This window comes from Anolis carolinensis, chromosome 2, assembly GCF_035594765.1.
Source record: "Anolis carolinensis isolate JA03-04 chromosome 2, rAnoCar3.1.pri, whole genome shotgun sequence".
Lineage (NCBI taxonomy): Eukaryota > Metazoa > Chordata > Lepidosauria > Squamata > Dactyloidae > Anolis > Anolis carolinensis.
This window is the reverse complement of record NC_085842.1, coordinates 149011162-149032829: the sequence shown is the minus strand read 5'-3', so window position 1 is coordinate 149032829 and position 21668 is coordinate 149011162. Positions and strand designations below refer to the sequence as shown.

The window sequence follows — 21668 nt, the reverse complement described above, 5'->3', positions numbered from 1 at the left end:
ACCACATGGGCCATCTAGTCCAACCCCCTGCTAAGAAGCAGGAAATCGCATTCAAAGCACCCCCGACAGATGGCCATCCAGCCTCTGCTTAAAAGCCTTCAAGGAAGGAGCCTCCACCACGGCCCCGGGGAGAGAGTTCCACTGTCGAACAGCTCTCACAGTGAGGAAGTTCTTCCTGATGTTCAGGTGGAATCTCCTTTCCTGTAGTTTGAAGCCATTGTTCCGTGTCCTAGTCTGCAGGGCAGCAGAAAACAAGCTTGCTCCCTCTTCCCTATGACTTCCCTTCACATATTTGTACATGGCTATCATGTCTCCTCTCAGCCTTCTCTTCTGCAGGCTAAACATGCCCAGCTCTTTAAGCCGCTCCTCATAGGGCTTGTTCTCCAGACCCTTAATCATTTTAGTCGCCCTCCTCTGGACGCTTTCCAGCTTGTCAACATCTCCCTTCAACTGTGGTGCCCAAAATTGGACACAGTATTCCAGGTGTGGTCTGACCAAGGCAGAATAGAGGGGGAGCATAACTTCCCTGGATCTAGACGCTATACCCCTATTGATACAGGGTTACTGTAACATCTTTACTTTCTTTTTTATTATTTTTATTAATACAGTAGAGTCTCACTTATCCAACATAACCGGGCCGGCAGAACATTGGATAAGCGAATATGTTGGATAATAAGGAGGGATTAAGGAAAAGCCTATTAAACATCAAATTAGGTTATGATTTTACAAATTAAGCACCAAAACATCATGTTATACAACAAGTTTGACAGAAAAAGTAGTTCAATACGCAGTAATGCTATGTAGCAATCACTGTATTTATGAATTTAGCACCAAAATATCACGATGTATTGAAAACATTGACTACAAAAATGCGTTGGATAATCCAGAACGTTGGATAAGCAAGTGTTGGATAAGTGAGACTCTACTGTATATGTAAAATTGAAGTACATCAAAAGAGTGGGAACAATGTTTGTTGAGAAAGTGAAGGAAAATAGAAGGGTGGTGGAAAGGGGAGGAAAGGGAAAAGGAAAAAAAGAATTAAGAAGAGAGAGAAAAACCTGTAGTAGTAGTAGTAGTAGTAGTAGTGAAAAAATACTAAAAAAATAAATAATAAAATTGAAAAATAGAAAAAAAATTGGAGTGTCAACTTCCTTCTAGTCCTTTGCGGCTTGGTTCTTTTATAAATCTCTAAATTCCCCTTCAAATGGGGATACTGTTATATTACTGTTCCTCACCTGGTAGTCATTTATTTCTTCTTCTTCTGAAATAATTTTCTACCTATTCCCAGGCTGTTTGTTTTATAGGGTTACCCAAGTTCTTTTTAATTAAAAAGGTTAATTTGTCCATGTCCTTAATGTCCATAAGTTTAGTTGTCCATTGATCGGAGGCTGGCGTTTCTTCTACTTTCCAGTACTTTGCGTAGGTGATCCTGGCTGCTTTGGTCATATAGGTGAATAGAATGTCCTCATTTTGCGACATGATTAGATCCTTTTTTGTTAAGCCTAATGGATAATATTCTGGGTTTTTTGGGAACTTCCTTTGAAAAATATTTTGAATTTCATGGCCCAGTAGTTCATGGCCTTACTACAAGTCCACCACATATGGAAAAAGATCCCATCTTGATCATGACATTTCCAACAGTTCTTTGCTACGTTTTTATACATTCTGGATAGTTTTGTAGGTGTCAGTCGAGTCAGTCGAGTATGTGTATTTTAGCTTTTTATTCCAGATTAGTTCCCATTCATTTAGATTTATTGGTCTGCGTATATTTTCAGCCCATTTAATCACGCATGCTTTGATACTTTCCTTCTCCGTTGCCCAGTCCAATAGTTTATTATAAATTTTGTAATCAATTTTGTTTCCGTTTGGAGTATTTTGTCCCAAAATTCTTCACTAAGGTTAAATCCTATCTTTTTATCCTGAATATAATGGTCTCTAATTTGTAAATAGTGAAGCCATGAAATATTATCAAAAGTCCACTTTAGTTCTTGATGCAATTTCAAATTCGATGAATTATTATTTAAAATATCCTTATAAGATGGCCATCTAGTCCTACCTAGTAATCTTCTCTGATTGGCTTCCATTGCAGACACCCATAACGGAGTTTTAGTGTAAAAATTTCTTTTACATTTGTCCCATACTCTCAGTAGTGAATACCTTACAAAATGGTTTCTGAAGTTTTTCTCTTTTCTTCTTTCTGTCGTACCAGGTATATGCATGCCATCCTACCCTAAGGTCGTGGCCTTTTAAAGTTAGTATTTTTTTTTATTTTTTTAGAGTCATCCAGTCCTTTACCCAGGTTAATACACAGGCCTCATAGTAAATTTTTAGGTCCGGGAATCCAAACCCTCCTCTATTTTTTTTATCTGTCAGAATTAAATATTTTATTCTTGGCTTTTTCCCTTTCCAAACAAATTTTAGCAAGTCCTTAGTCCATTCTTTAAATTTTTCATCATTCCGTATTACCGGCAGATTTTGAAAGTAGTATTTTTTGTAAGATTTTCATTTTTACTAAGGAGATCCTTCCTAATAAGGAGAGGTCTAAATATCTCCATTTCTCCAAGTCTCTTTTTATTTCCTTCCATAGTTTCTCGTAATTGTTTGTTAGAAGTTGTGAATTTTTAGACGTAACCCATATTCCGAGATATTTAATTTTGGGAACTATTTGTATTCCTGTCCTATTTTGTAGTTCTTCTTGTCCCCCCCCCCCCCCCCAAAATATTTGTGGTTAATATCATTGTTTTCTTTCTGTTGAGTTTGAAGCCTGCCAATTTCCCAAATTCTTCTATTTTTTGCATCTAATTGTCTATATTTACACATGGGTCTTCTATAATCCCAATGACGTCATCCACAAATGCTCTTACTTTATCCTCTTGTTTCCCTATCTTTACTTTCTAATGTTTTTCACAGACCACCCAAAATCCTTTGGCAGGTTGTAAGCAGCCCCTTGGCTATATGTCCGTGCAAGTTTGGCATGTTATATTGTTTTACTGATATCTTAAGCCAATTACAAGCTACTCTGAGGAAACAAGAAAAGGTGAGTTAAATAAAAAATGTCTCTGCTCCATCCCTTTCTGTGACGGCAGCTTCAAGTATTATTATTGCTGTTTTGCCTCCAAGTTGATTCTGATTTATGATGACCCTTTTCCAGGATTTTCTTGGCAAGCTTTGCTGGGGGGGGTGGTATTGCCTTTGTCCTTTCTTTAAAGCTGAGAGTTAATTGCACCAAAGCTACTGTGAGTTTGCAAAAGTCCATCCTCTGCCTAGAGGTAGCATGAAACACTAAAGAAGCACAACATTGGCAAATATCATGAAAAACCTTCACTTTTTTTAAGAGCAGGGATCATGAATGCATGGCTCTTCAAATGCTGGATAGCTGCTCCCATTATCCCCAAGCTCATAAGAGCACGTATGCTGGCTGTGGATGATAAGGCTGCATACAGAGAACTAATGTGGTGTAGTGGTTTGAGAAGGGAACTAACACCAGGGGTCAAAGTCCCACTCAGTCACTGAAACCCACTAGATGATCCTCAATAAGTCATGTTGTTGCAGCTTGCGAGAAGGGCAATAGTAACTCTTTCGACTAAATCTTGCCAAGAAAATCCAAGGATAGGGTTGCCATAAACCAGAGATAACTTGAACAACAATAAACTGTAAAGCACCAGTATGAGGAGGATTTGTCTAACGACCCAATGGTGAGACACTAGAGATTTAAATTTTGAAATCCCAGTATCATGCAACAGCAATTAAGAACAAGGGACAAGGAATGTGAATCAAATTAGCATGGTTCATGTAAACAGAATTTAGTATCAAGAGGGCCTTAATCCAAACAAGTAACATATATTATTATCCATCTGTAACAATTAATCTTCTCAAACACAGTTGTTATGAAAGCAGTGCTGAAAAAAACCATGGGTAATTGCATAGCTCTAATTTATTAAGAAGCTTCCTGAGATGGATTCATGATTGCATATCAGCTATTTTTAAATCCTCTATTCGTTTTCACAAAAACATTTTTATTTGAGCCTTGCAATGAAATTATTGCTTTATTTGATCGTACTATTTCACAGATTGAAATGCTAAAGCAGTTTTTGCTCCTGCAGAGAATAAAATTATGCAGTTGCACAATACAAGAAATACATGGTGTGTTTTTTTTAACCAAGCTGCAGAACACTGACAAACAAAAGCTATTTTTCCTGCTTCTTGCAGGGGGTTGGACTGGATGGCCCATGAGGTCTCTTCCAACTCTATGATTCTATGATTCTATGGTTCTAGTGGCTCAATGACACTTGACAAAGAAAGGTACACCAGTCCAAACAGAACAGAGTCACTTTGGAAAAGTAAGACAAGAGTTATCTCTTGGATTCCGTCCGTTCTCACAACTCTTGTAAGAGAAATGACATCTGATTGGATAATCCTTCCAAGATTATTTATGTGTGCAGGAACCATTTTCCCAATCAATACTTGTCACTTCATAGTGCATCATTTCCAGGACCCCTTCTTTACAGTTAAATTCCAGGCCACTGAAATAAATTCAATCAAATCTTGATGACTTGCAATCTAAGGGAGTGTTGGGATTGGGGCAGAAGAGGGACTAAAAACAAAAGTAGGTCTATTAGTATTTATAGCAAAGGTCTAGGAAATGCAATCATTCCCCTTTTGTTTTATTGCAGATAGCCCAAGAACTTCTCTTTATTACTGCAGAAAAACTCAAAAACTGGCTGTGTGCAATAAAGTGATACGTGTTCAGCTTTGTAATGTTTCAAAGGGAAGTGATTTACTGCTACGAACCAATACCTTTCACACAAAACATCTGAGCTTAGTAATTGCCTCATGTTTTGTGCAAACTATACAAGGCAGCATGATGTTGGCCCACACACAGAGTACCTGCTGCTAGCAGAAGCCTCCTCCTCGCACCTCCTTCCCCCAATTCCACCAGCTCTGTTATTAAAACAGGAGAAGAGACACGTTTGTTTTCGTTGTGCCCTGAGGTTTTACTATACGTTAGGCTCCACATGCTGTGTTAAAGCTTCATGTCAGCCAGCCAATAGTCTATCTTCCAGAGGATTCATTATTCTCCTTACTGCTGAAAACAGAATGGCTCTGGAATGGCACGTAGCATGGATACTCAAAACTGCATGACTCATCAATAGGTATAATAATGTGCCATCATTGCAATTTTATTCATAAAAACCACTGCGGTCTTTCCTGCTCACAAATATGACTGCTAAAAGATTCTACAAACCTGCACCAAAATATATATACAGACATCAGGTGTCCATTTTTTATTCCCAATTCATCGACATACAAACAGAAACTCACAGGATGCTTACTGAAATTACTTTAGTCCTGGATGGTAACAATACATCTTTCTTTGTTTAATACACATATTACTTCTGACCAAAGCATTTCAGAAAGAATAAAGCAATAGAGTATTCTGGTTATGATTTGTCCAAGGGGAAAGTGTGTTAGTAGTACATATTCAGACAAAGAGATTTTATTTCAATGACCTCCTCCCTTCTTGAATTCATATTACTATGTAATTGTGTATTACTATATAAAACATCTGATATTTTTGAAAATTTGGCTTTCTGATTTCTACCATTAAGGCAACTTTCCAAAAACACTGCAACAGAACAATTACAAAGGAATGATATCAAAAGCATCATCTAATGACCTATTTTAGTACCCTTTTTCCTTTAGCATTGTTTTCTTGCTTGGGGGATTCTTATATTTTGGAAAATGCAGAATATAGCAAAATGCAAATAATAAAAGAACCCAGGAAACTAAAAATGGTACAGTGATTACTGTAGATCTCTGAGGTTGGCTGTTGATTTTTGTAGTACCAAATTCATTTTCTAGATTGACCATATTTATTTTTTTTAAATGAATTCCCTTTCCTTTTAAATAAGCCACAGACCCACCACAGCACCCTGTTTGTCATTAAAATATAACAATTTTTCAAACCAGACAGGGACTTCCAGTCACTTCCCATTTGTGTGCCTCCCCCTCATCTAGTTTACTGTGTATCTGTACAGCTAAAGACCTAGTAGTGATTCAGGCCCTGATGAAGACACAACATTTAATCCTGAAAACAAAGAAGATGACTTCTTAAATATACTGACTACATTAAAATTACCTTGCTATGTGATCTACAGCCATGAACTTATGTTTATAGCTTGGTTTTCTTTCTGCATCTTTGACTTTGCAATATTATTCTAACACAATACACAGTCATTTCACAGAAATGTCTCCTAGACCAGTACTTTTATGCTGAGTCTTTTTATATTAACACTTTCTTTCCTTTTCCTTCCAATTGCAGGGCAACTAGCCAATATATTTTAAAAACCTGTGTTATGGTTGCTGTAGGCTTTCTGGGAGATGAGATTTGAGAAGGTGGTGCTCTGGGAATCCTGGCCTTTTTCTTGGATGAGTGGAGTGTTTTAAAATACCAGCTCACTCCTACTTTTTCAAATCTATATAATTTCTGGGAGAGGTTATTAAAAGGATGCACATGGAAATTTCCCCTGATATTAAAACTGTTTTTGAAACACAGCTCACAGGCTCACAGGGACAAAACTCCAACCCAGTATAAGCAAAGGATTTCATTCAAATTCACCCACCAAAAGAAAAAAGAAAAAGAAATAAACACAGATATTATACAAATCCTGTAAGTGACCAGAATGCAAGTTGAATTTGCAGAAACCTTACTTGTCTTACTACTTTTGTCTCCTGATTTCTTAGCCACATGAGTGATTTTGGATCAGCATAACCACTCCTTTGTATGGATATTATATTGCCATATTTAAAGCAGCAACTCTTTAAGAGGGCTCACAGTGTGGTCGAACCAGGGTGGCCATCTGCATTCAGCCTAATCTGACCTGCAGCAGTGAGTTCCACCGATCAGAAGGAACCATGCTGAGACCAATCTGGCCATGCATGCATGCCCCAGCAGTAGCTTAAGATATATCTTCTGCCTCTTCCCTGTCCCTTTCTGACTTTTAACTATGTAACAAACCTCTAACAAAGCAGTCTCCTTGCTCCAACTTCTCTTCTCGTGGCTATTTTGTATCCTTCCTTGCACTATAGCATGAATTCCCTTCTGATCTTAGAAGCCCTGCCTCCCTCTCTTTCTCTCTCTCTCTGGACGAACCGTGGACTAACCCCCCCCAGCCCCTATTTCCAGTCATACCTTTCTCATTTTGACCCCAAGCATGACCATCTTCCTCACCCCTAACTCCAAAGACCTCCACATCACGAGACCACCTGTTCTCAAATTAATAAAGTTTTAAGAAGCAAATCAGCTGACTGTCAAAACTGTCAAAACAGGGTTTCCCCACGCTGCTGCATAGTTTTCTCTGCAAGAACAGACTAAGGGAGGTTCGGACTACGTGCTGGGCGCAGAGGGGGCCACCCAGGGCTCCCTGCTTGCCATTCATGAATTGCCCTCACCTTCGGAGTGCCCCCCCCCCCCGCTGACCTTTGGCCCAGAAGGGCCGTTTTGCCTGGATTGTCACAGATTCCTCCCCCTTTTCTGAACTTTTATCACTTTATGAACTCCCTGCATTGAATCTTGGGCTCTGGGATGGGTGAAACAAAATGAATTATGTTCCCACATGTGTCCTGTGTACCCTTTCCCCTTTATTACCATGAGATATATTTTATATTAAAGAATAACCGAAATCTGACCTGGAAATCAGTATGAACAGACAGTTGCAACATTGACCGGAGGAGATTATTCCTCACACCAGGAGACTGTCAGACGCTCATCTTGCATGGACAATAGATATGGTCTTCCCCCATTGAACGTCGGAGCTAGCCCATTTAATGGGAAGATGGCTATCTGGTTCTCGGACCACTTATAATGGGGACGATCAAAGCTCATGATCATCCCAGCTGTCAAATGAACTGGACTCATTCAGAAACAAAGCCTGCCCATCTGATCAGCCTTGACTCACCGGAATCTGACAAGCCTGCCAGACAAATATGTATATTTGCACCCCTAGAAACAATCTGGAAATTACCTTGAGGGCATATCAAGGCTCTTGGAATTTCCTTCTTGCATATTGACTCAATGACTCTATCATAATCCCTAGCAATCCATTGTTTTCGGCTCAGCCCACCTTCTCGCCTCTGATTGGTGGAGAAACCAAGACGGCAGGAGCTCCCTGACTGGACGAGGGTTCGCGCTGCTCCCTCAGGGGCCAATCAGCGTGCAAGTGGGCGGGGGGATGAGTGGAGTGAATTTCAAATCGCACCTCTCCATTTTCTGTATTATAAAAGTTGCTGCTCTGTATTGTGTGTTATGGCTCCCAGACAAACGATTGCGGGTGTCATCCTTTTCAGCTGAACTGAATAAACAACTTGGTCTTCTTTCTTCACATCTGAGGGTGAGATCTTTGCAGCGAGAAACCTTGACCTTTAGCGACTCCCCCCCCCCTTGCCAGGATCCCCGGACCTGCGCCTGGGGGAAAGAGCTAGGGTCCCCTCTCCAAGGAAGAGAACCCCCCCCCCCAAATCCTAGCTCGATATCAACAGCACTCCTGCAATTACGTTTGAAACCTTTGGTTACCCTTGTAGCTAGACATAATTTATACTCACTAGCAGCTGTGCCCCTTCCCATAGGAGCTGCTATTTCATCTAATATGACACTCTGAACTTCGGAAGTACCCTAAGTATCTACAAAACCTAGGAAACTTGTGGGACTGAGTTTTCAGTTTTGTTTTCAGTCATAAACACAGAAGCTGCGTTGCTCTGAACAGACAATTCACTGAAAAGACAAGAATAGTTCTATTATTTCTAGACTCTGAAAGGGGGACATCTTTGCCAAGAACTTTTTTAAAAGGGGGATTGTGCCCTTTGCAACTCATTGGAAATTCATTTTGAAAATTCTATTGAGTTTTGGTCTCTAGTCATTCCATTTGGTTTTGGCAAAATGCTTCAGAAACACTTCTCATCCACACTTTTTTAAAGAAAATCCACATTTCCAAAATTAAACTAATCCAGATATCAATCTGTTCCCATTGCTACTATTATTGCTTAAACAACAATTTCATTTTGAATTGTTGATGAAGGGAAGCCTGTGCTCTCAATCCAGAAAACCAAAGGAAATGTTTGCTTTAGCCACTTATTACCTTTATTGATTCTATAAATTATACAGTAACCAATAAATTAATCATGACAGGTATACAGTACATTTCTATGTACAGCCAATTTGGCTTTAAAGTAGGATGACTAGGAATACATTTACCCAAGGATATTGTTATAGGGCAAGGTAACTCTCATTCAAGAGTTCCTTTTGGGAAAGAAACAAGATTTTAAGAATTCCATAACAAATCCCAGAGCTGCCTACTGAACAAGATTTCAGACAGAAAAGACTGTTGTCTAAATTTGTACATGTAGCAATAAGATGCCCAGGTCAATAGAACAAGAATGTAGCAGTTCTCTTATTGACGAACAATGCATGTGAAACTCAGAATAGTGAAGAAAAACAATCAATGAATGAAGCATAGCCTTACAATAATATGAAACCTGGAGAAACATACAATACACATGGAAACTTGTGGTGTGGGAACGTTAGGTTTCACTAAAATGTGTCAGTAAAATGTGTCCATTGTTAATAAAAAGAGCTACATTGACTACTGCCAAGGATGTGATTCATTATGTGTCCATGTCTGGAATAAATCTCAAAAATAGCCAAGAAATTGTCATTGGCATCATCATAATTACTCTTCTTTCTTTCTTTCTTTCTTTCTTTCTTTCTTTCTTTCTTTCTTTCTTTCTTTCTTTCTTTCTTTCATGCATGAAGTTTACCTGCTTACTTTCCTGGTTTTCTATTTAACCCATTTGCTATCAGTTTGCAGACAAGAACAAACCAAACTTTCCAGTTCAGACAAAACAACTTCTTTCTAAAGGAAACTATTATCTCATATGCCAGAGAGATCCATGTTTGCCTTTTGTACCCAGAAAGATGAAATTTTATCTCATAGAAATGTATCTATTGAAGCCAAATACATTTCAGTCTATATCAGTGGTGGCATACATATGGCATGCATGCCAGAAGGGGCATGCACACCTTCTCTCCTGGCACGCATGCTATTGCCTTCCCACCGCTTGCCATCCCGCCCCCAACTCGTTTGAATGAATAGGCCCTTCAGTCTTGTCTTCATACTATTATTGGTTATGTTTACAAAATCATCTGGCACCTTATCACTGTTCCTTATCCCATATGTTATAGCACTTTATGGAACCTGTCCCCGTATTTCTCCTTTATTCATTTTGATTTTATCTATGGACCTTGAGCGCTGCACTTGTCATCTTTTGCCGTGTGCAATAATTGATGCTCAGGCTTTTAAGTAACTGTCTTGTATGTTGTTCTGTTTATTGTTGGAATGTTTAATCTGCTGTTAAATTTTATACATGAAATGCTGTTATGTTGTTGTTCGAGCTTGTCCCTGTGTAAGCCGCCCCGAGTCCCTTCGGGGAGATGGGGCAGGGTATAAGAATAAAGTTTATTATATATTATTATTAACTCGCTTACCCCCCCCCCCCGCTTGCCCCCTTCTGCTCGCCCCCCCCCCCCCCGATTTGCCATTACTGTTCTATATGTTCAACGCTGCCACTTTTCATCTCTCCATATACTAAAACTAAAGGAAGATACTAAAGCTAATGAACAGCTATTTCAACTATTTTGCAAAACAACACTAATGAGTAAACCATTTCACAAAATGTTAAAATGTTAAAAATAGCTCCTCTTATAAAATGTTAACCACACTGAATCCTAATAGCTTTTAAACAAATACAAAAGTATATGTGTAAGCCCAGGATGATTACACTAGCAACTAGTTCAAGTTTAACTCTTAAAAAGCCTCTTCTATTGGCCTCTCTTCCTCCCTCTTATCTCATCTGGTTTATGACATGGCACTTAAATGTAACAAACAACAAATGTGGGACATTGACTTCTGTGAGTTGCATTCCAGCTCTTATATTTCTTGTTGCCCAAGTGACTGAGCATACATTACATTGAGCCTCTTCATGAAGCAAATTATCTTAAGAACTTGACTGTGACCAAATATTGCTACCCATTCTCCAAGGCAAGGTACAACACGTTCCCATCTGAAGTGCTTCGAGGCAGATTTGTGGGAATCCTATACAATGCAAGATTTTGCCCTTGTAATAACCAGGATGTTGAATATATGTATCACATCCTATTTACAAACAGGCTCGGCTACATATTATTAACACTACTGAGAAACCTTCCCAGTAGATCAGCCCAATTCTATGTAAAGTTTTTATTAGATGATAATTTCCCCCAGATGACCTTGGCTGTTGCCGAGTTTATCTCTGAGGTAGCCAGGATAAGACAACTTCCTGTATTAGACACAGGTTGAAACTTCCCTTTATATATTTCCAGTGTTTTACCCATGTTCATATGCATCTAGAATCACATTCATTTTTGAATCTGCTGTGAACTTTTTCTGCTGAGCAAATTGGGTCTTTGGGCCATAATAAAGATTGATGATGATGTATAACAGTGATTCCCAAAGTGGGCGCTACCGCCCTCCCCCCCCGGTGGGTGCTGGAGCGATCCAGAGGCGGTGATGGCACCTATTAGGACACGGGGCGGGGCCAGAGGAGGGGCGGGGCCTCTTTCCAAGTGCCGGAGACAGGGCTGAGCACCTGAGGCACTTGTTAGGACACACAGGGGGTGGAGCTAGAGGAGTGGGCGTGGCTTCTTTCCAAGAGACTGAGACAAGGCTGAGAATCTATACCTCTCCTGAGGCTCTTGTTGGGACAGAGGGCAGAGCTAGGGAATGAGGCGGAGCCTCCTTCCAAGAGCCCGAGACAGGGCTGAGCATCTATACCTCTCCTGAGAGGCCTTTTAGGACTAAAGGGCAGGGCTAGGGGTGGGAGCGGGGCCTCTTCCCAAGAGCGCGAGACAGGGCTGAGCCTCTGTACACCTCCCCTGAGGCGCTTGTTAGAATACGGGGGAGGGGTATAGAGGTTCAGCCTCGTGAGGCAATTGAGAAGACGCCCCGCCCCCTCCTCTAGCCCCGCCTCCTGTGTCCTGGCAGGCGCTGCAGGACAGTGATAGAAGCTCAACTCTGCCTCAGAGCTCGTAACTCCGCCCATCCCAGTCCTGGCTGCCTATTTGTGGCCCCGCCCACCTCCCCTCGCAGCCCTGCATCTTGGACTAGGGGAGAGGCTCCGCCCCGCCCTGTTGAGCAGGAGCCATGCCCACCCCTCTAAGCCACGCCTCCCTTTCCAGGGGGCGCTGAGTAATATTTTTTCTGGAAAGGGGGCGGCAGGCCAAATAAGTTTGAGAATCACTGATGTATAGGAAGAAAAAACATACATTGGTGAATATTGTCAGATCATGAATTATACGATATATTCACACTTCAAGATTAACCTAGATCATTTTCACAGGGGGGGGGCACGCTGGAAGTAAACACAAACATTAGGAGAGGAAAGCTGTGAGCTCATATATAAAACATACTTACCCTTGGTTGCCAATTTTCATACTGTTTCTGCAAATTTGCACCAATTGTTTCCAAAGCTTTCTGCGGCCCCATTGACAGAGGATCTAAGAAATACAAAATAATCATTAGATTACCTATCTAGCACCTGATCAAATAGTACTTTCTGCTTCAGTCAAGTGCATGTACATGTTTGCATGCACACATGTATTGGAATACAAATCCTACAACCTGTTAGGACATTTATTTCTGCCAATCTAAAGCAGTTTTTCAGGATGACAATTAGAAACAATACCATGTATCTAGCACAAAGGTTTCCTGGAACTACCTTGAAGGCAAAGCTGAAATAAATGCTTGGTAAATGGAGACTTCGCTGTTACCAAAACTAAAGGTAAGGAATGGCCATCTTGCCTGGCTCCTGGAAAAGATGGGGAAAGAACTGGGAGAGGAGCGAGAACAGCTGCCACAGGTAAGAAGTATAACTGGCCAGCATTGTATCTTCAAATTCAGAAAACATATAGGGGAAGCTGAGTTGGCTATGCAGCAAAACTCAACAAAATTCCAAAATCCAGAAAACAGATATCTTAACTAACCAACCAAAATGCAAAAAAACTTGTTAATGGAGTTAAAATTTTTATTAATTGTTTCATTGACCTTTAACACTAGTCCTTACGTTACTAAGAAGGGAAGTTGGCCTTTGTCTGCATTGAGATCCCTCTTGACCATCTTAACTGAGGAAAGATGCAACAACTGAGATAAACTGTAAACCTGTCATCTTTCTTCTCTTTTCTGATTTTTATCATCTTTGCCCAATGAAGAATTCAGTGAAGCTGGATTGCTGTGAGTTTTCTGGGCTGTATGGCCATGTTCCCGAAGCGTTCTCTCTTGACGTTTCACCTGCATCTATGGCAGGCATCCTCGGAGGTTGTGAGGTCTGTGGGACACTAAGCAAGTGGGGTTTATATATCTGTGGAGGCAAGTGTGAATGATGCAATTGGCCACCTTGATTAGCATTGAATAGCCTTGCTGCTTCAAGGTCTGGTTGCTTACTGCCTGGGGAATCTTTTGGTGGGAGGTGTTAGCTGGCCCTGATTGTTTCCTGTCTGGAATTTCCCTGTATTTTTTAGTGTTGTTCTATATTTACTGTCCTGATTTTAAAGTTTTTTCTAATACTGGTAGCCAGATTTTGTTCATTTTCATGGTTTCCTCCTTTCTGTTGAAATTGTCCCCATGCTTGTGGATTACAATGACTTCTCTGTGTAGTATGACATGGTCATTAGAGTGGTCCAGCATTTCTGTGTTCTCAAATAATATAATGTGTCCAGGTTGGTTCATCAAGTGCTCTGCTACGGCTGACTTCCTAGTTGAGTTAGTCTGCAGTGCCTTTCAGGAGGATGGGATGATGAGTTCAGAGGATGAGGTAATGGACTGGACTAAGGTGCAGAAGATCCAGGACATCTTTAGAGAACCCACAAGTAGCGACACGTTCGAGGGTTGGCAACAGTGGGGATCCTGCTGAATCTTGGGGAGTTATGGGTTTGGATAAGAGATGGACAGAGTGGAAGGTTCGGCAAGGGGTTTCAGCTGAAAGGAGGTCTGGTGGGCGTTGGTCTGATTCCAGTTCTGAGGAGGAATTGAGGCAAGAGGCTTCAGCTGCTAACAGGGTGTTGGCTGATTCCAGTTCTGAGGAGGAATTTTGAATAAAAGTGGGGTTGGGAAATGGGGCCCTTTGCAATCGGCAAGGTGTTGATGGGTATTCGTGTGTCCTTGAGAGCTGTTTGGGAAGACGTGTTTGGGAAGACTGCTGTGGATGTAAATTTAATCCAGATTATTCTTGGCTAAGGGGGTTGGAACTGTGAGGGCTTTCTCTGGACTGCCTTGTGTTGATCTTGTGCATTAGCTGCCGTGCTGCACTCTACGCCTTGGCTCTGTGTATGACCTGGACTGGATTCTCGTGTTTGCTGCATTCTCCTGCTTTGACCTGGACCGGATTCTCGTGTTTGCTGCCTTCTCCTGCTTTGATCTGGATTGGATTCAACGACGATGATACTGTGTTTGACTGACTTCGCCAGACGTCTCCCCCCCCCCCTCCCCGCCCGCTGTTCGTCTCTTTCTGCCTGCTGGCGTCCTGCTGTGAATTGGAGTGCTTTTTCTATTGTTTTGCAAAGTTTAGAGTTTGATTTGGATTATACTCCGGTTAAATCCGGGTTATTTTCCAGGGTTTGGGGTTTTGCTTTAACTGTGGGAAATACTGTGCTTCACACTGAAGATTAAGTGTTTTGAGCCTTTTTGACTTTGTTTTTGGGCTCTTTTTGTTGTGAACTAATAAACTCTACTTTTACTAAAGACTGGTCTGGTGCTTTAAGGGGTCTGTCTTGCAACAGGTTTTTTTTAATATTTCACACATTTTGTACAGAATGACCGATATGTATTTACATGTTGATATTATGTTATTTTTAAAGCTGTACTTATTCAAACTCTAGTTTTTTCAAATATTGTATTTATTGTCATACAGTTGCTATGTCATGAGATGCTCTAGGCTCGATCTTGTGGGGAAATGACACACAAATAAATGTATCATTCATGCATTTTTCCTTCTATGTTTGCTTATCTATCTATATAAAAGAGTGATGGAATCCCGGCGACCGACAAAACAACAAAACAAAAGGCCCCCCAACCTCAAAATTTGACAACACAACCCATCATCCACGCCTCTAGGTTGATACAACAAAAAGAAAAGAAAAATAAAGTCCTAATTAGAGGGAGAGGAATAATTGTTTTTATCCAATTGCTGCCAGTTAGAAGGCTAAACTCCACCCACTTGGTCTTCTAGCAACCCACTCAGCCCAGGGGACAGGCAGAGTTAGGCCTCACTTAGGCCTCTTCCACACTACCTATAAAATACAGATTATCAGATTTTAACTGTATTATATGGCAGTGTAGACACAAGGCCCTTCCACACTGCTATATAACCCATTTATAATCTTATATCTGCTTTGAACTGGATTATCTTGACTCCACACTGCCATATAATCCACTTCAATGTCCATTTTATCCAGCTGTGTAGAAGGGGCCTTCACAACCTTTAGGAAATAATATCCCCTGATGGCGCAGCGTGTTAAAGCGCTGAGCTGCTGAACTTCTAGATTGAAAGGTCACAGGTTTCAATTGGGGGAGCAGAGAGAGCCCCCACTGTTAGCCCCACCTTCTGCCAACCCTAAAGTTCAAAAACATGCAAATGAGAGTAGATGAATAGGTACTGCTCCGGGGTGAAGGTAACGGCGCTCCATACAGTCATGCCACATGACCTTGGAGGAGTCTACGGACAATGCCAGCTCTTCGACTTAGAAATGCAGATGAGTACCAACCCGCAGAGTCAGAAACGACTGAATTTAAGGTCAGGGGAAAACCTTTACCCTTTACGTTAACTACCACCAATTCCTCAATACTTTATTTCCCATACCACCATACTTCGCCACAGCAACGCATGGCCAGGCACACCTAGTTAATATATATCCCAATAGGATCTGCCAGGCAGCTGACACCACTTGTTAAATCAACTTATAAAAACAATTTAAAATGTGTTTTGTGTTCATTCTCCTCTTGAATATCATATCCAAAATTAGGAGGATATCTAGACCAGTGTCTTCTCATGCCAACATTTACAGTCCTTCCTAAAATGAAATGAATAAATATTTTCAAATACTACTGTATCATGGCAAACACTATGATACAACAAGAAGGAAGTTGTACATGCACTGTCCTCAACAAAATTTAAAGTTATCTTGAACTCTTAAGTACATTTTCTGACAACAGTCCTAGACCAATCAGCTTGGCTTTAGACACATGATTGCCCCTTGGGTAATTTGTTTCTGTTTTTTATATAACTTAACAATGGGAGAGTCATCTGAATAAGGATCTCAGCATAATGGGAGAATAGATTCATACTTTTCACAAAATGGTACCAGATTTTTATGGGATGAAAACTGCCAAAACAAACTAAGCTTTTTTATTTGGACGTTGACATTAGTCTTACAGGTGGGGAGGTGAGATATAAGTAAACAGCTAGTGTTTTTTCCAAGGCAAATATGTATTAATATGCATGTGCTATCACTGTGCTTCCATCCACATTCATAAGAAATATGTTATTTATCATTAACGAGAACTACCATTAGTGACCACCATTAGGGTAATGGTGGACTCCTGGACTCATTGCTGAGCCTGGAGCCTCAAGTTTCAGCGGTGGCCGGGGGAGCCTTCGCACAACTCCACCTTGTGCGCCAGCTGCGCCCGTTCCTTGGGAGGTCTGACTTGGCCACGGTGGTCCACGCTCTGGTCACATCCCGGCTGGATTACTGCAACGCACTCTACGTGGGGCTGCCTTTGAAGACGGCCCGGAAGCTCCAGCTGGTGCAGCGGGCGGCAGCCAAGTTAATAACGGGAGCGGCTTACAGGGAGCGTACAACCCCCCCTGCTAAGCCAGCTCCACTGGCTGCCGATATGCTACCGAGCCCAATTCAAAGTGCTGGTTTTGACCTACAAAGCCCTAAATGGTTCTGGTCCTGCTTATCTATCCGAACGTATCTCCTCCTATGAGCCCGTTAGAACCTTAAGATCTTCCGGGGAGGCCCTGCTCTCGATCCCACCTGCCTCGCAGGCGCGGCTGGTGGGGACGAGTGACAGGGCCTTCTCGGTGGTGGCTCCTCAGCTGTGGAACTCCCTCCCCAGTGATATCCGGCAAACCCCATCCCTCCTGGGATTTAGAAGAAAACTAAAAACTTGGCTCTGCACCCAGGCATTCAGCGAATAAGCTCATTGGCTGTTGTAATCGGGTCACAAATCTGTAATTGTAGCAGTAGTGAATGACTGAGGATGGTGCAATATCACTGCTTTGCAGTGTTTTAATTTTTGTATACTTTTTATCATGTTTTTATCATGTTTTTATCATGTTTTAATTGTTTTGTTTTTATAGTATATTTGTTGCTGGCCCTCGTGGCAGAATGTAAGCCGCTCTGAGTCCCCTCTGGGAGAAGGGCGGGGTATAAATGCATGTAATAAATAAACAAATAAATAAATAGGGGTCAAGCCCACAATAGGAATAAAGAGTTAAATCCATTCTGCAGTCCAGCAGCCTCCATGACACTATTGAGTAAAGAAGACCCAAGCCTGCCAAGTCAAATTACATACAGTACTTAACATAACATCTAGATTTGCTCTAACATGGGTTATAGAGAAAAGCTTCTCTACTTACTTCTAGAGAAAAAAGTACACTACTGAATATAAACTGAACTGCTTTACAGTCTGGAAACCTTCAACTCAAAAAGGAGGTTGCTAGTTTTTCATATACCCCATTAATAATAATGATAATAATAATAATAATAATAATAATAATAATAATAACTGTGCAAGGAAGCTGACGAAACCATTGATCATATCCTCAGCTGCTGTAAGAAAATCACACAGACAGACTACAAACAGAGGCACAACTATGTGGCCCAAATGATTAATTGGAACTTATGCCTCAAGTACCACCTCCCAGCAGTAAAGAACTGGTGGGATCACAAACCTGCAAAAGTATTGGAAAATGAGCATGCAAAGATACTGTGGGACTTCCGAATCCAGACTGACAAAGTTCTGGAACACAACACACCAGACATCACAGTTGTGGAAAAGAAAAAGGTTTGGATCATTGATGTTGCCATCCCAGATGACAGTCGCATTGACGAAAAACAACAGGAAAAACTCAGCCGTTATCAGGACCTCAAGATTGAACTTCAAAGACTCTGGCAGAAACCAGTGCAGGTAGTCCCGGTGGTAATGGGCACACTGGGTGCCTTGCCAAAAGATCTCAGCCAGCATTTGGAAACAATAGACATTGACAAAATTACAATCTGCCAACTGCAAAAGGCCACCCTACTGGGATCTGCGCACATCATCCGAAAATACATCACACAGTCCTAGACACTTGGGAAGTGTTCAACTTGTGATTTTGTGATACGAAATCCAGCATATCTATCTTGTTTGCTGTGTCATAATAAAATAATAATAATAATACTTTATTTGTATTCTGCCCTATCTCCCCAAGAGGACTCAGGGCAGATTCCAGCATACACAACACAAAGGCAAATATTCAAATGTCAGAGTATTTGCAGCACAGCAGTAGTTGGATGGAGTCAGTGGAACACAGAATGAAGTGACACCAAGAGAAGTTGGTAAAACTATATACAAGTTTTACTGTAAGCAGTAATAAACAAGACAAAGAGACTTGCAAATGAACACAGGACTTGACTCTCAATCTAGGCAGACAGCACTCGACTCAACTCAGAACTGAACGCAATCAGCAATGCACAAACACTTGTGTCTGGACACTCCCTGATTCCAGCCACACGTCAAGGTCAACACAGCTTCTCAGCAATTAACTCTTTCCAGACTATAGCACACTCTGGATGCAATCAGTATGCAATACAGGCAAGACACAAATTGCATTTAAACACTATCAATACACAAACCCCACATTAACAAAAAACATTCAAAATCAATCACAATTATTGTGGACACTCATCAATTAAATAGTATATTACGCTAAGCTCAGTAATCAGTGATAAACATGACCCAGCAAGAAAATTAAAATAAGTCTCCACAAAAAAATACTCAACATTAGATTGCTGTGCTTCATACTCAAGCCCTTGAAAATTTGTACAGTGATACCTTGAGTTAAGAGTTCCATTCGTTTCATGACTGAGCTCTTAAATCACTCGTATCTCAAAGCAGATTTCCCACTGAGATGCATTAAAATGCTATTAATTCATTCCGGCCTCCTAACACATCCCCCCCCCCATTTTTGCTCCGTGTTTTGAAATAACAAAATGTACTTTATAAATAACAAATAATGTATAGATGCACATTCACATGGAACAATAAAAAAAGAAAGATCCATTTTAAAATGGTAGAAACATTAAGTTGTGTGGCACAGAAGCACATTTAAGGCAACAAAATGTGCTAGGCAAACCTGCACATTTACATGGAACAATTAAAAAGATCAACTTTCAAATAGTAGAAGCACAAAGTTTGGCAAGGAAGGACAAAGTGAAGAGGCAGAAGCATCATTTTCTTCTTACCGTACTCATTCCAGCCTCCCTCCCTCTCTATCTTCATGAAGCCAAACATACCAGGAATGAAAACCACACAAAATCAACTAATCCAAAGTTCCTCAAAGCAGACAAGAGCTAAGCAGACAGCAATATCCCAAAATGGACAAGAGCACGAGGTACAAGACACAGGGGCACGAGGAACTGAGACCTTGAAGCCCTGAAGCCCTGTACTCTCACGCTAGCACTCCCTCGGGCGCTAGCACTCCCTCTGGCGCTAGCTCTTAATTCAAAATACTGCTCATATGTCAAAGTGAAGTCCAGGTCAAGCGAAGGCTCTTAACTCAAAATGCTATTTAAGTTGGGGTGCTCTTAAGTCAAGGTTCCTATATTTGAAATTCTTTAACAGAGTTTTTTCCCCCGTGATAGATCAACCTACATGCCTTTCTAATATTTAACATAAATATTCAATTTAAGATCTTCTGGCCTATCATTTCAAAATATTATAATGTTTATATGTGAATGAAGGTTATCAGCATAAACTTCACATTTATATTTTGCTGGTTAATTTTCTTTGTATAAGAGAACAGGAGGGCAGGGGCAATATACGTTTGCAGCTATTACTTTGGCAAAAAAAAAATCAAAATGATTGGCTAAGAAACAAAAGGAAAAAGTAATCCCTTTCACTGTTCTGGTAATATTTAATCAAAAAAGAGGTCTTAGGTCAGATATAATCAAGGCCACTGCAGTACAAGCATAGAATGTGGTATCAGCACAGAAGATTTCCATATCTTGAACTGTGCCCACTTCTACTTTGCAAAAATAAAAATTCATAAAATGTTCTCAGTATACTACAGCTATGACAGAAGCAATGGGGCATACACTAAACAATATTTCAATAATGGTCCTTTTATACAACCATATCTGTTAGCTCCAACTTCTACAGGTTACATCAACATAATCTCCACACATGCCCCTTGTTTCAAACCCTGCCAACTATGCTCACAAACAATGTATTTACTTTGGCACAGGTTGAGCATTCCTTAGCCGGAATTCCCAAATCCAAAATACTCCAAAATCCAAAATTGTTTAAGTAAGTGCCAAAGCAGTAACACATTTGCTTTTTGATAGTTTAATATACACAAACTTTACTTTGGGCACAAAATTATGTAAACTATTGTATTAAATTACATTCTGGTTATGTGGATAAGGTGTATATGAAATATAAATGAATTTCACATATAGGCTTGGGTCTCGTTGCCAAGAAATTTCATTATGTAAATATATACAAATACAGGTATTCCCCCAAAAATCAAAAAAAAAAAAACTTCTGGTCTCAAGCATTTTGGATAAGGGATACTCAACCTGTAGTAGCAAAATCTTAGGGACCTTAACCATAAGTGCACCTAGAATGCTTTTCAAATTTTTTATCTAAGAAATATAAAATGTGACATATAATTGCTGTTAATTCACATACAGATTTGGTTTAATAAATCATAGAATGATAGCTACCTTGGTAAAAAGGGCTTTGATATACTTCATTGAAAATACTGGGATTTATGTGGTTGAACTAAGGTATTCCTTGTTCCTTAGAAATACTCAGGCTGCATCTTCACTGTAGGTTTAATGCAGTTTAACAACACTTTAACTGCCATGGCTGAATACTATGGAATCTTAGCAGCTGAAGTTTTACAAGAATTTTAGCTTCCTCTTCCAAAGAGTGCTGGAGCCTAACCAAACTATCACTCCCAGGATCCCACTGAGCACTGGCAGTGAAAGTGAGGCCAAATAGCATTAATTTTAGTGTAGATGCACCTTGAGAAAGTCATAGTCGAACTAGTTATGTTATCAGTACCCACATTTCTATTACACATTACAGTTGATTTACATATCCTAAACAATAAGATAGTGTGATTTTCATTTTGTTGCACATGTATATTACAAAGGAAAGGTTTAATCCTTAATCCTGTCAATATGATAGGATATTTGTTATTTATGATAGGATATTTGTTATTTAAATTAAAATCTCTTATATTTGTTTAAGATGCACCTCTGCAAAATAAACGTTTTTTCTTAAAAAAATTTTTTTGCAAGAAACCTA

General features: G+C 40.3%; 1 protein-coding gene across 5 annotated transcripts in view; it reads right to left on the bottom strand.

The window, feature by feature from the left end:
• The window catches only part of rptor (regulatory associated protein of MTOR complex 1), a 460420-nt gene that overhangs the window by 377712 nt on the left and 61040 nt on the right, over positions 1–21668 (bottom strand). For all 5 annotated transcript variants that reach the window (XM_062970816.1, XM_062970817.1, XM_062970818.1 and 2 more), the window contains exon 3: positions 12504–12586. In XM_062970816.1, the coding sequence (XP_062826886.1) occupies positions 12504–12586 (83 nt within the window). The remainder of the gene's footprint in view (positions 1–12503; positions 12587–21668) is intronic.